Below are 15127 nucleotides of genomic sequence, written 5' to 3' on the forward strand. Positions count from 1 at the left end.
CGGCGGCGGCGGCGGCAGGGGAAGAGGCTTCGGCTGGTGTCTGAAAGCCCCTGGGTTGAGGTGGTGGTAAGGAAACAGCGGAGCCCCGCTGGGCGTAAGCCCTCCCGGGCTGGGCGGAGAGGCAGTGCGGAGGGCCAGGCTCTGCCCGTCGGTGGGAGGCTGCTTCTCCTCAGTGGCTCCCTTGTGACAGAGGAAGTGTCCTGACTTGGGCGGGTTAGCGACCACTTTGTGCCTTCGGAGGAGACTTGCGTTCCACGGGGTTGTGTGTGTAGTCTTTTAAAAGTATGGCTCTTCGGGAGTTCATCTTTCACGGCAGGAAAACTGTCCTCCCTTCCTTTTTTTGTTAGCCAGAGTAATAATCTGCAGCACCGAGACTGTTTTGGAGGCAGGTCATCTTTTTTAAGCATACTGAAAAAAGTTTCTATTCAGATGCCGGAGAAGACTGGTTTGAACAACGTGCCCTGACTTACTGATAGAGGCTTCTCGGGCTGCGTTTCCAATGACGTGTCCCCTCGTCTGGAGGCAGCAAGCTACTGGGAGAATGTAATAACTGTTGAATGACCTAACTTTACAGCACCTGACCACAAAAAGAGTTTTAAAGCTTCAGAATCCACTCCAAGCTATGTAGCTTTCTACTAGTGTATCAGTGTGTTACTTACGGTCACCATTACTGCATTGCAAGTCTTCTGCGTTATTGTTAGCTGTAAGAATGGGAACATCGTTCAGGTGTAAGTTGAAGACTACATTCAGTTTAACCTTTGCACCCTAGAATCTTTCATCTCGTTTAACTGAGTTGTCCTCGTCACTGCTTCTCATAATATAATTTAGGAGGGTATATTTTATAGTATCCTATTTGCTATTGCTGATCTAACTCAGTTCTTTAGTATTGGTGTGCTACAGAGCTATCTGATGGTGGCTTGATGTTGTCCCCCCAAGTTCATGCCCCCATTCTCTTTTTATTGAAGTTTTCTCTTTTGAATCAACTTTTGCAACTTCCCAGGTTATTTTAAGTTTTCTTCATTGTCATTTCTTGCCCAGCTGTAATGGATATTGAGTTAATTTTTCCTGAGCAGTAAGTTAAATTCCGGTAGTTCAGGTAAGAGGACTTTCAGAAGCCATATTAACAACCTAAGAATTTGAGTATATTATTTAAAAGAAAGAATAGAGAAAAAAGCCCCCAGAATGCTTCTCATTCACTTTTCCATGTCTCTTGTACGTATGTGACTTGGAACACAATTGCAGACAAAACAGCATTTGTTTGTGTACTTCTCAATGTTGTGGGTTTTGATATAATTGAAACTTGAAACCGCTTATGCATTTCTCCAGCACATGGTGTCCCTATGATACTGAGTGAGTCCAAAGGAGATATGAACTTCCTGGATCTTTTACTTCTGGCAGGTGACCACCACCTCCTTTCACTCTTTGGGGGGGGCACCCTGTGAAGCTCCGTTGACCTGCTGCTAAGTTTCTAAAAAGACGAGGAAGGATCCAAATGCCCAGCATAGGTTCTGCCCATTGCTGCCTGGAGGTGTGCGAGTGCACGTATTCAACATGTGCTCCTCCTTCTGGGTGCAGTAACACCCAGAAGTAGTTGAGCAGCGGGTGCTGCGAAGGTAGCTGTGGTAGAGGTTGTTCAGGGATCAGTCAGCAAAACATAGGGGACCGGAAAAGGCAGGAATGGCAGGGGTAAGGAGCTAGAGTACCTTTGTGCCTGTGAGCTGGATTGCGTACAGGCATGGTCTTCATTGAACACCATGAGGGCTTCCAGCCTGTCGGAGAGGCAGTGGCTGAGCTGATTTCAGTGACAGCCTGCCGCCCACCCTGCCCCAAGACACAAATGGAAGTTTGTTGTAGGACTAGTTATGCTGAAGTTTCTGTGATTGTTCCTGCCAAAGCATTTTGTGTAGCAGCCTGGTCAACGGTGCATGTGTAAACACATGTATACGCAGTGCTGTCTGTATAGGTGTGGGGACGTGGGTGTACCTGTGTGTAAATAAAGGTGTACACACAGAGAGTCACAGTCAGGTTAGTAAAGTGCTGTGTGTGCATAAAGTAAAACTGTTCAAGGAACGGTGAAGAACAGGACTTGATGCGTTGCCTCCTTGCCTGGCACTCGAGTTGGGCCGTCATGAACTTGGGTGCAGGAAGGTAGAGACAGTGTTAGTGTCCGTGCGCAGACTGAAACGTGTGGCACAGCGTCTGAAATGTGCTGAGGGTTGGGATTTCTCTTGCTTTTGGACTTGGTGTGTTGCCCCGGGTGATTTCCCCTAAAAAAGGGAAACGGTGCGGGGAAAGGGGCTGCTTCTGCAGAGAGCAGCAGAGGCTAACTTCATGTGGCGTCCTGCATAGCGGTACTGCGGTTGCAGGCAGCTGCCTGGTGCTGCTGCCATTTGGAGAGAGCACTGTGCAGGGACATGAGCGGCAGTTGCTCACCTTCGTGTGCTTGGAGGTGAGGGACTCGGTCCCCTGTTGTGCCTTGAGCTAGAGAGGCTTGAGGAGAGCGAGGTCACCTTCTCCTGAACCAGTACTGACTCTGCTCGTGTTGCACGTGAGTCGCTAGGGGGGTGGAGATGAGGCGTTTTGTGCACACGAGCGTGCTCAGCGCGTTAGGACTAGGACGCAACCCTGCGTGCAGCACGCTTTTTGAGAGCAGGGTTGGTCCTGGGCTGCGTGAGAGCTCCATCCAGCTTCGGTCCACAATCGTGGCGGGGAGGTTTCTCTGGCGAGACCGCCCCTGCGGTGAGTGAGCGTCTGCGAGAAGAACGCCTGTCCCCGAGCGCAGAGCCTGCCTGGCAGCACTTGTGCCTGGAGCTCCCCAGGCTTTCATGAGTGTAGCCGGTGGCCCGGGAGAAGCCCTGAGTGTGCACAGGCCTGTGAGCTGAGGGGGCTGGGAGGGCTTTAGGTAGCTCTGGCGCCTGCTTTGAAACTGCCTCCTGCACTGCCCAGCCTTCCCGGGCAGGAGTCCTTGCTGGCAGGTAAGCCTTCTTCTGAAGCGTCCTGCCAGCACTGTAGCAGCCTGTGGCATCGGGGAAGGTGCTGTCAGTGATGAAGCTGCAGACTGCTCATACCTTCACCAGCACCGCAGTGGCGGGCACATGTTTCTCTGGACTGGGCTGTGTTGGCGCTGGCTCTGTGGCTCTTCTGCTCTGTGCAGCCCCCGGCTTGCAGGGAGCGGGTTTCACTTCTGTTGGGTTTTCTCTCTGAAGAGGCATCTGTGGAGTTGAGGCATCATGCGCCTGTGGGTAAGATGTGGCATGGCCTGGGTGCATGCGGTTTCCGTGGCGAAGCTGACAGGTGCCCTGTGGGCATTGGTGTGGGGATGCGGGTTCGTGCGAGGGAGGAGCTGCTATGAGCTACCCAGCATCACCGTGGTGCACGAGGGGAGGGAGCACTGGGTGTCAAGGTGAGGGGCAACAGGTCCCTGTCCTGCTTCTGGTGGAAGTCCTGGCCCTGCAGGCAGTGACATGGGCCAGTTGCCTGGCAGCCCAGTCCCTCTTCTGGCCACATGGTCAGTGGTGACTGGCTGGCAGGGCCAGCCCATGCACAGGGGCTGCTGTGTTCCTTCAGCTGCTTTTTTTGACAGTGTCGTGCCCTGTGTGTTTCACACTGCCCTATGCTTGGTTCGCAGTACCAGGCCCCTGCAAGTGTGCCCAGAAGTATCGAAGTCTCCAAAGATAAGCCACTGAGCTGCTGAATCCTTGCTTGTTTGGGGAGGGAGGTTGAATAGTAAAAGCTGGTACTTTTAGCCTGTGTATGTAAAAATGCCTTTTTGGTTTTTTGTTTTTTTTTTCCTTTTGGGGTGAGGTGGGTATAGGTGAAGATGCAGGAGCCTGAACTTATTGCAAAAACACTGCGAGCTGTTCTTCATCCCTTTAAAAATGGCATACCTTTGTCAGAGCTTCAGGGTGAATACAAATCCCTGACCGGTGAGTGGATTCCCTTCAGGCACCTAGGACATGGCACACTGGAAGGCTACTTGGAGAGCATCCCAGGAGTGGTCAGAATGGAAGGGAACAAAATAGGAGAGGTAAGAATCAGTCACAGTTCAGAAATGGCTTTTGTGTTTGTAAATTGTGCATGGTTCATAACTTTACCTCTTGTCCTGGTTTCAGCTAGGATAGAGCTAATTTTCTTCCTAGTAGCTGGAGCTGATATAGTGTTATATATTGGATTTGGTATGAGAAGAATGTTGATAACACTGATGTTTTCAGTTGTTGCTAAGTAATGTTTAGACTAAGTTAAGGAGTTTTCAGCTTCTCATGTCCAGCCTGCAAGAAGGCTGGAGGAGCACAAGAAACTGGGCGGCAGGGGACGCAGCCAGGACATCTGACCCAAACTGGCCAAAGGGATATTCCATACCATGTGACATCATGCCCAGTATATAAATTGGGGGAAGTTGGCCTCGGGGTGGATCGCTGCTTGGGAACTGACTGGACATTGGTTGGCAAGTGTTGAGCAACTGCATTGTGCATCACTTGTTTTGTATATTCCAATTCCTTTATTATTATTATTGTCATTTTATTATTGGTTACTATTATTGTTATTAGGTTCTTCTTTTCTGTTCTGTTAAACTGTTCCTATCTCAACCCATGAGTTTTACTTTTTTTTTTTTCTGATTCTCTCCCCCATCCCACTGGGTCGGGGGGAAGTGAGGGAGCAGCTGTGTGGTGCTTAGTTGCTGGCTGGGGTTAAACCACAACACCTCTGCCTGTGCCACAGATTTCTGAGAAAAGTACTGTAGCATGCATGTGGTGCACTAATGCTGGGAGAAGTGGGAACTGTGGCATAGACCAAGTGCCCCTTATTTTCCTGCCTCTGCATGCAGCCTGGGAAGTTCTGTTTGCAAAAGGTGGAAGGTTGCAGGGCATTTTCCTGGAAATGGGACTTCTGGCTGGAAAGACGGTTTGTATGACTAGACCTCTGGTCCCTGTCTCAGCATTTCTAACTCAGGGCGGGGGGCAGATATTGGTGGGCTGTCCTGGGACCTTGAAGAAGGCTAACTCATGTGTGTGTCTTGGTCATCTCTTCAGGGTGGGGTTTAGCATCATTTTTTTCCTACAATAAAACTGTTCTGGGTGCTGTTGCTTATAAGCCTGACAGTGCTTGCTTTAGGCTTAGCACTCTGGTTTGTCATGAGTTGCAGTGCTGCAGGACTGTGAAGACTTGCCAAGGTGAGGAAGAGCCCATGCAAATGAGGTGCCTTGATAAAAGAGTTGCAATACCTCGGCTTAGTAAGTGAGCAAGTGGCAAGGAGCCAGCACAGAGGTCAAGGAGAAGGTGGAAGAGAGCTCAGGTTGGCATCTGGGAACTCAGAACTAGGTCTTCCTGGTTAGCTGTGTAGAGTGTGACAAGAGGCATCCTGAGTTTTGTGCTGATACCTGGAAATGTGGCTGTTTTTAAGCAAGAGGTTCCCTTGCTGCATTTTTACAACTGTGAGAATTTGCCCTTTTGCTGCAGGTATCCAAGTCTGGGATTCTTTTTCGCTTGCTCCTAGCCTGCATCAGCTGCAGCTCCATCAGTTAACATGAATGCAGGTACCTCTGGGAACATTTGTCATGCTCTGTGGTGGGTTGACCCTGGCTGAACACCAGGTGCCCACCAAAACCGTTCTGGGCAAAAGCTCCATGGTCTGCAGGGGAATCTCTGCTCTGGCACCTGGAGCACCTCCTCCCGCATCTTCTTCGCCGACCTTGGTGTCGGCAGGGTTGTTTGTCTTACATGTTCTCACTCCTCTCTCCGGCTGCTGTTTCTGTCTGTCCCAGCAACTTTTTTTTCCTTCTTAAATATGTTATCACAGAGGCGCTACCACTATTGCTGATGGGCTCAGCCTTGGCTGTCAGTGGGTCTGTCTTAGAGCCGGCAGGTATTGGGTCTGTCAGATACAGGGGAAGCTTCCAGCAGCTTCTCACAGAAGCCACCCCTGTAACCCTGCCACTACCAAAACCTTGCCACACAAAGCCAATACATTCCACCCCTCGCCTCTGTGCATCACATATTTAAGAATTATCATTAAAATCTATATTAATCACACAAAATCTTCAGTTTTCACAAACTTCACTCACATCAACAAAAAAGAATGCCCCACACCAAAATCAAAATAGTATCATCACAATACCAACAAAAAGTGGACAATTTATGCACAATCCACCCCTTGTCCCTTCACCACAATTACATCAACAAAAATTCCCCACAGGCATGCAGCTCTTCACGCTCTAGCTGTGTTCAGTCCATGTTTTGCCTGTTACTTCTCTCAGTTACTATCTTTATCTCGAATTCCTCACATTCCCAGGTTTTGGCACCAAAAAGACTGTGGTGGGTTGACCCTGGCTGGATGTCAGGTGCCCACCAAAACTGTTCTATCACTCCCCCTGCCTCAGCTGGACAGGGGAGAGAAAATAGAACAAAGGGCTCGTGGGTCGAGATAAGGACAGGGAGAGATCACTCAACCAATTACCGTCATGGGCAGAGCAGACTCAGCTTGGGGCAAATTGACTTAGTTTATTACAAATCAACCAGAGCAGGGTAGTGAGAAATAAAACTAAATCTCAAAACACCTTCCTTCCACCCCCCTCCCTTCTTTCTGGGCACCGCTTCACTACTGGATTCTCTGCCTACCCCAGCAGTGGTGCAGGTGGATGGGGAATGGGGGTTATGATCAGTTCATCACACATTGTCTCTGCTGCTTCATCCTCTTCGGGGGCAGGACTCATCTCATGCTCCAATTTAATGCTTCCTCATGGTGGCTCTGGCAGATAGCCATGTATTTGTAACTAGGGCTTTGCAGGGTATAATCTGGTATCCTCCCATTCCCTTGAGAGCCTTGCTTATCCTCTAACACAGCGTGTGCTGAGAGCCTTGTGGGGTCTTGGATAGCACTAGAGGTGGTGCCTTCTCTGTGGCAGCTGTAAGGAGAGAGTGAAATGCAGCTTTAGGAGGTGGAAAATGAGAAAGCTATGGAACAGGGGTCTTAGCTGAGCAGGACTTGCTTTGGTTTAGGAGTGCCCACTCTGCATGACTGAAGCAACTGAGAGGAAGCACCCTGCAAACACCTGGGAGGCAGGAGAGACATAAAGACTGAGCTCACGTTGCTGTTTTATGACCTTTCTGTTGCCACTGTCCAGAGTGTCCCCTGGGCAGACATTGAGCAGGGGGTGGCAAGTGTTGTTATGCACTGGTGTGGGCTGGTAACCACCTGGGATTGTTCCTGCATGCTTTCCTGATACAGGGCCTGGTCAGTACTTCAGTATAATGCTTTTCTCTTCATTCATGCCTCTCCAGAATATTTGACCTCCAATATGAGCTGAGACCATAGGTCAGCGTCCACACAAGCCTGCTGCAAGAGCATGCAGTCAACCAGTCTCTATTCCTGGCTCAGGGAGAACTCTGACCTCCAGAAAGGCTGCCAAGACCCTTGTGTCTTCCTTTAATCCCTTTGGGGACAGTGGGGCAGGAAAGCAAGACACACTCACACAGAGATCTGCTAGCAGCTGATGATCCTGGCTGCAGGCTAGGTAGTCCTAAAAGGACTTTCTGTACTGCTAGGGCAGCTGTCCAAGACATTCCACAAAAAATACATTCACCAGGGAGTCCTATGAAGTGGGCAGTAAATAATATAAATTGATCTCAGGGTGCTACCTGTTATATGCTCCTTAAATCAAAGAATTTGTGTGAGATGACTATTGCCTGGGTAACTGATGCTGAACAGACTGGTTGTGTTGGAAAGGCAATGATATAAATTGTCTCCTGTTCCTCTTAGTACTGAGCACTAATTTAGCCTTCTTGAATAGGCAAGATGAACGCTGACAATTATTCCTTCACACGATAGGTATGTTCTCCAGTTTCCACACAGGATGAGGATTACATTCAGTATACAGAAAACACTGCAAGGGACTCAAATTGAAATACTATGCATCTGCAACAGGTGGTTGTGTCATTTCAAGAAACGCTGCTTTGCTTCGCTTCATGTTCAATTACAGGCAGTATATGGTTGCACCTTCCTCTAAGGAAACTTTGACTTCTGCTTGAATAACTAGGCCCCTCCAAAAAAAGGAATTTGAATACTGCTTTGCTCTGCTGCAAGTGAATTCATCCACCCTATCTTTTTTTACATCTGAATTCATTCTAACTCAAACCATCATTATGCTAAACTTAAAGTCACTATGATATGAAAACAAGGGAAGAAAATGCTGAAAATAACTTACAACATTAGTGACAGGAAAAACCTGAAATATACTAGAGATACGAAAATGTGCATTTATGAAACTATTATAAACCACGTATGAACAAAAAGTCTTTTATGTTGAGACCTTGAGAACAGAGCAGGGCTCAGGGTGGTCCATCCTGCATGCATCCACATAAACATGGAAATGCTTGTTAGCCAGGAGTATGATGAAAGGGTACGAGGTACCCTTCTCTGGAAATGGGCACAGCCGAGCACCTCTCTGAAATGCCTGTACATGACTGCCCACAACATGGGGCACAACCAGGAGAAAGAGGAGTTCTGCATGCAGTTCAGGGCTGTGATCTCACTGCAGTCATGGAGAGCTGTTGTGACAGCTCACACAGCTGGCGTGCTGCTGCGGATGGACACAGGCTATTGAGAAGTGATGGGCTGGAATGGCAAGGAGGGTCAGCTTCTGTGAGCCACTCCAAGTGTGAGAGCAGTGGGGACACTTGGAGCTCTGCCTTGGGATAGAGGATGAGACAGCGAGAGCTTATGGGTAGTTGGCAGACCAGTGTATGGGCGACGTTATAGTGGCTGTCTGTTACAAATGCCCTCACTGGGAAGAAGTGGTAGATAAAGCAGGTGGTGCCTTCTTCTGACAACTGCAAGAAGCCTCACCTTTGCAGGCCCTGCTCCTCACAGAGGACTTGAGCCACTGCCATACCTGCTGGAGGGACAAGACAGCCAAGCATGAGCAATCCAGGAGGTTTCTGGGGTGTGCTGATGACAACTTCCTGACAAAAGTGATGAGGTGATGCACCAAGATGGTCTGCTGGACCCAATTCTTACAAACAAGGAAGAACTGGTTAGTGGCGTAAAGGCTGGGGACAGCCCTGGCTGCAGTGACCACAAGCTGCTGGTGTTTGGGAGCCTGAAAGGAGGCGAATAAAGCAAATAGTGGTATCGACCAGCCAGGACTTCAGGAGAGCAGACTTTGGCCTCTTCAGGAATCTTCTCCAATTTCAAGAATGGTCCATCCCAACAATCGGGGAAAAAAACCCAAAGGTGACAGGAGACATGCATGGATGAACAAGGAGCTCCTGACAGAGCTCAACCATAAAACGGAAGCGTGCATCAGGTGGGAGCAGGGAGAAGCAAACTGGGAGGAATATGGATACGCTGCCCAAACAAGCATGCATGGGCTTAAGAAAGACTGCATTTATTATTGATCAGTTCAGCAACTTGAAAACCAAGACAGAGTGCCATCACCTTCAGAACAGCTCCCAAAGCACTGCCAGTTCTCAAAGCATCCTTCCAAAGAAAGTCCTTAAAATAGCTGGTTAACTGTACAGACAACAGGAGAAAATGCAGGAACAACAGAAAAACTAGAAGAAAGAAGGTACAGCAAATTAAGAACTACAACCTTTTGCTGTGTTTCATTTCACTAAAGCCTTATCAAATCCATGCCCAAGTCATGCAGCACAGGTTGTTGCACAGACATCTCTGAAAGGGTGAAGAGTTAAGGATTTCAGGTTCACCTTTCACAAAGATGAGTTAAGACTCAGTCTGGTACTGTCTACTGTATGACAAAGCTTTTCTCTTATTGAAGTGACTATTTTAAAAGCAAGCTTGCAGGAGGCACCCATGGATGAGCAAGGAGCTCCTGACTTAACTCCACCATTAAAAGCACACGCACAAGAGGCAGAAGCAGAATTGGGTGAGGTGGAAGGAATATAGAGACACCGTCCAAACATGCAGGGATGGGCTTAGGAAAGCTAAAGCCCATACGGAGCTGATTCTGGCAAGGGACATGAAGGGCAACAAGAAAGGTTTCTATAGGTACATCATCAGCAAAAGGATGACTAGGGAGAATGGGAGTCTGCCCTGTGAATGGGAATGGGGACCTGGTCTTAAAGGACATGGAGAAGGCAGAGGCACTGATTGCCCCCTTTGCCTTGGTCTTTACTGGTAAGACCAGCCATCAGCTCCTAAGACCAGTGGGAAAGCGCAGGGCAAGGAAAACTTACTCTCAGTGGGGGAGGTTTAGGCTAGGGAGCATTTAAACGAACTGGAGATGCACAAGTCCACAGGTCTGTCGCAATGCATCCATGGGCGCTGAGGGAGCTGGCTGATGTTGTTGCAAGACCACTCTCGATCATCTTGGAAAGGTCATGGTGGTTTTGGGGAGATTCCTGAGGACTGGAAGAAAGCAAGTACCACCCTTACTGTCAGGAAGGATGGGAAGGAGAATCTGAGGAACCACAGGCTGATCAGCCTGACCTCGATCTCTGGGAAGGTGATTGAGCAACTAATCTTGGAAAGCTGTTCCAGACATGTGAAAGACAAGAAGGCAGGTAGGAGTAGTCAGTATGGATTTATGAAGTGAAAATTGTATGTGGCCAAACTGATACTCTTCCAAAATGAGATGACTGGTTGGGTGAATGAGGGGAGAGCATTAGATGTAGTTTATCTGAATTTTAGTAAGGCTTTTGACAGTCTGTCCCATAACAGTGGCACAAAACCCAGCGGGAGACTAGTCACTAGTGGTGTGCCCCAGGGGTCGATGCTGGGGAAATGTTGTCTATCATGTTCATGAATAACCTAGATGATGGGACAGAGATCATCCTCAGCAAGTCTATAGAGGATAGGAGGGACTGATAGAGCAGGTGGGTGTGCTACCATTCAGAGGGACCTCAACAAGCTGGAGAAATGCAACAACAGGGATCCTATGAAGTTCAGTGCAGGGAAATGCCAAGTCCTGCACCTGGAGAGGAATAACACCATGCACCTGTACAGTCTCAGGGCTGACCATCTAGAAAGTAGCTTGGCAGATAAATTCCTGGGGGTTCTGGTGGACATGAAGTTCACGTCAGCAATGTGCCATTGCAGCAAAGGAGACCAGCAACATCCTGGGTTGCATTAGGTAGAGTGTTGCCAGCATGCTGATGGAGGTGATTATTCCCCTCTAGTCAGCCCTAGTGAGACCACATCTGGGAACCTGTGTTCAGTCCCATGCTCCCCAGAACAAGAGAGACATGGACACTGAAGCAGGTTCAGTGCATGGCTGTGAAGAGGATGAAGGGACTGGAACATCTTTGATGAAGGGCTCAAAGAGCTGAGAGTGTTCGTACTAGAGAAAAGAAAGCTCAGGGGGATCTTACCCATGTGTATTAATACCTATTGGAGGGCATAAAAAAGCATGGAGCCAGACTCCATCTCCAGTTCTCAGTGGTATCCAGTGAACAGACAAGAGACAACAGGAGCAAAGTGAAATACAGGTAATTCCATTTAAACATTAACCCCCCCACTTCTTTTACAGCGAGGGTGGCTAAACACTGGAACCAAGCTGTCCAGAGGGGTTGAAAAGTCTCCATCTTTAAAGATATTCCACCCCTTGATTAGCAGCTAGGTCTACTTGATGCTGCTCTGAGCAGAGATGGTGTATGAGGTGGTCTATAGAGACGTTTTCCAGCCTCAATTTTTCTGTGATTCCTGGCATTTAACCACTGCAGTGGTGAGGCTGATGGTACGCTTTTGGCATAGGTGTTGACTGTGCAGCAGGTACACTGTCTGATTTCTAGCAGGAGCTCCTCGGGTGGGAGAGCTGTCCCTCAGAAGGAGAGGCCCTCCCTCCAATTTCTGTGTGTTGGGGCCAGCCTGGTGTGGATGCTGGGTGTGCAGTGGAGGAGGAATAGGAGAGTAAGGACAAGCTGGAGTGGGCTGCTGGGAGGCCAGGAGTGTTGCCTTGTTCCTAGCATTGTCATTCCTTGCTCGTATTTCCCTGGGCTGTTAGGGTCAGCCTGAGAGACTGAGGAGAGCTGTCGAGCAAGCTGTTGCTGCTTAGCAGTTGCTTGCTTTTTTCTCTTGGCACTCTGTTTTTCTGCTTTGGTTGCCCTGCCTCGCTTGTGAGAAAAATTCCTCTCTGGAGCTGCTGTTTGCTAAATGTCGGAGGTGCTGGCCAAGTCACTGAGCTTTTCCTGTGCTGAACTGTCAAGCCCCATGCTTGTTGGGGGCCATGGTTATGAAGGTAGCAGTGCTGTGCATGAGGGCCCCTTTCTCAGCCTGTACCACCGCCACCGAGCGTGGCTGAGACCCATGGAGAGAGCCCCTGAGACCACAGACTCCCGTTTTTCACTCGGGGCTTTTTGGGTGGCCACCTGTGTCCTCGTGGAGCCCTGGCAGAGTACTGGTCCAGCTGCCTTTGCAGGCTGTTAGCAGTTGAATGGCCCAAAGATTTGGGCTTGCACCTCCTCTGCGAGGCAAAGTGCACGCTAGGCATGTGGTTTGGGGGCTTGCTGAAGCAGGGTTCCTGCATCCATTCAAGGGTTGGTCTGTGGCAGCATTGCTGAGACATGGCAAGGGGAGGTTGAGGCAAGAGGCCATTAAGGAGGCCAGGGAGGTGGCCATGGGCTTCCCAAGGCTGGGCCGTTGTTGGGGGCCAGCCCGGTGCCTGCAGGGCTATCTGTGCCCCCAGGATGGCCGTGCTGTTTCTTTGGTAAGCGGGGCAAAGGCAGCCTGGCTCTGCAGGGTCAGAGCGGTGCCAGAGCCCCTGGTGAGCCTTGGCAGGAGGAGGGAGGGCAGGCTAGAAGCCCTTCCCGTGGCTTCCTAGCGTTGTAAAGCGAGATGGTCAGCCTGCAGGATGGGAGTGAGAAACCAGGCTGTTTCTTGGCGGGCCCCAACCTAATGTGGGAAGGTGATGGAGAGGCTCTGTCTGTCTGCTTTGCTGATTTCTGAGGTGCACTGCGAAAGGAGAGGGAGGTCTCCGAGGTCTGTGTCTGCTGCTGAAGCCTTTGCTGAACGGCCTGCAGGCACACGTGACCCAGCAGTTAGAGGCATGGAAATGGTTGCAAGTCCTTCTGAGGGCTGTGGATGAGCTTGGGCCTCACTGACAGTTTTCCCCTCTGTCCTCTTCCTGCTCCAACAAGGTCATTTGCCATGCTGTTGCTTGCAGCGAGACTGTGCCAATTGCTCAACTGGTGGCCCGGCAGAGGAGTTCCAAGAGGAAAATGGGACGTCAAGTGAACTGCCAGATGAGGCTGAAGAACACGTCTCCAGTCACGTTAGCAGGTAAGCCCCAGGCAACCGTGGAGGGCCTGCCTTTGTGAAGGAACTGTGCAGCTGCTGGAGCCAAAGTCTTGGCCGTGAGGCTGTGTCACTAACGGCCAGGAGCTGCGTGGTCCCAGTGAAGAGTTCCTGGGAGCGGAGAGTGTTGTTGACAAGGGTGCTTGTGCTTGCAAGCCCTGGTCAGCGAGGAAGCCCTTCTCGAGCATGTACGTGAGATGTGAATGATCTTGAAAGAAGAGTTCTTGGAGGACGCTTGGTTTCCCTTCCACCTGCCCGTGGTTCTGTGAGAACCGCGGTTGAGGTGCGGGCGAGAAGTGTGGCGACGAGCCTGCTCGTTCTTTGAGGCTGAGCTCAGCCCGTTGTGGAGTGGCAGGGATGAGCCATGCCCTCACAGCGAGAAGGAGTCCCTGCAGCATTATCTGTGGTTGTTTCAGCAGCTCCTGTTGCTGCTGCAAGTGCCCTGGTGCCACGACGTTCTTGAAGCGCAGGGGCTCTTCTTGGTACCCATGCGCCTTTTTGCGTAAGCTGCTGCAGCAGTATTTTCCTAGAGCCCGTGGGTCAGGTGTCCCTCACTGCCGTGCTGTTGTTGTGTTGCTGTCAGTGGGTATCCCAGGATCAGGCCCAGGTAAGGCCCATCTGCTTGCGAGTTGGCAACTTGGAGCAACAGCGGGTCTTGCAGTTTGTTTGTGTTCCCCTGTTCTTGTCTGTAATGAAGAGTTTGCTGCTTCTTGCTCTCCTGCGACCATGCCCACAGTCTGCCCTCTAGTCGGGAAGCTGAACTGGTGACTTATAGCCCAATTAAACGACAATGATTGTCAACGCACGTTGATTCACTGTCTTGCACGGTGATACCCCTCGGAAGTGTTTGAGCCTGCCGAAATGGGTGTGGTGCAGCCAGCAAGTAAAGAGCAAAGTGACCAAGAGCTTGTTTACCCCAGGGTGGCCCGAAGGCCAGTGTGGTGTGTTCCTCTGCAGTTGTTATTTGGCAACCTCTGCCGTGTGGTGGGAGTTAGGGAGGAGGGAGCTTGCAAGCTAGGGTAGAGAAGAAGAAACTGTTTGGGCGGTGGTGCAGGAGGTGGCCGAGGAGGTGGAGTTAGGCCGCATGTGCTATGCCTCTGGGAGCTGCTGCTGCTGCCGTTGGGTGGTAAAGAGCAGCCTGACCATGGGTTCCCCCTGAGATGTGACCTGTTGTGGCACGTCACAGGTGCAAGGCTTTTCTGAGAGTGTAAGGAGAGACAGGGTCACCTGTTTCTTTCTCTGCTGCAGCACGGCAGTGGAGATTGTGGTTTGTGAGTCCTTGGGTGTGAGCCACGATGCTGTAGCAAAGAGACCCACGCCTGTGGCCGAGAACATCCTTCGTAACTGTCTTTTGGAAAAGTATGGACTCCCCGGAGGGAGTTATCTGCTGTGCTTGAAGTCTCTTTGGGTTGGGTGGAGGAGAGTGCTACTCACGGCTCCATCTGCAAACTCTTTAGGAAAGCCCAAAGGAACTTTGCGGCAGCCCAGGTCTTTGAGCATGCCAGAAGAAGGCAGCAAGAGGCCTGTTCCTCGCCCGCCACGAGGCAGAGGAGTGGCGTGTGGAGTGGTGAAACCCAGTATGGAGAGTGCCCGGCCTGCCTTGCCTCCAGCCACTGGGAGTGGACCACCTAAAGAAATTCCCATGCAGAGGCACGTCACGGTGGTAAACAGGTCAGTGTGTGTGTGTGTGTGTGTGTGTGAGCGAGGCGAAACGAAGTGTGGTGGACCCTTGGGTGCTGCCGTGCCAGCAGTGCTTTTAGGGACGTGGGAATCTAAGCGCCCGCCCTTGCGGAAGGTGAAGTTTGAATGTGGGTTGGTACCCAGGAGGGAGCCTTTCTGGATGCTGCCGTAGCTACCCTGTGCTCTTGGCCTGCTCCTGTG

The 15127-nt window shown here is 50.5% G+C and overlaps 1 protein-coding gene across 3 annotated transcripts in view; it reads left to right on the forward strand.

The window, feature by feature from the left end:
• The first annotated feature begins 6 nt into the window (after positions 1 to 6).
• Positions 7 to 15127, forward strand: part of TDRD7 (tudor domain containing 7) — a 52492-nt gene continuing 37371 nt past the window's right edge. Inside the window, exons 1-4 of one of the 3 annotated variants that reach the window (XM_010578109.1) lie at positions 7 to 66; positions 3815 to 4027; positions 13090 to 13231; positions 14704 to 14917. In XM_010578109.1, the coding sequence (XP_010576411.1) occupies positions 3821 to 4027; positions 13090 to 13231; positions 14704 to 14917 (563 nt within the window). In that variant the 5' untranslated portion in view covers positions 7 to 66; positions 3815 to 3820. Of the gene's footprint in view, positions 67 to 3804; positions 4028 to 13089; positions 13232 to 14703; positions 14918 to 15127 lie in introns of all 3 variants that reach the window. The other 2 variants (XM_010578108.1, XM_010578110.1) reach the window with 2 other exon arrangements.

Source organism: Haliaeetus leucocephalus, unplaced genomic scaffold (assembly GCF_000737465.1).
Source record: "Haliaeetus leucocephalus isolate CR32 unplaced genomic scaffold, Haliaeetus_leucocephalus-4.0 Scaffold605, whole genome shotgun sequence".
Classification (NCBI taxonomy): domain Eukaryota; kingdom Metazoa; phylum Chordata; class Aves; order Accipitriformes; family Accipitridae; genus Haliaeetus; species Haliaeetus leucocephalus.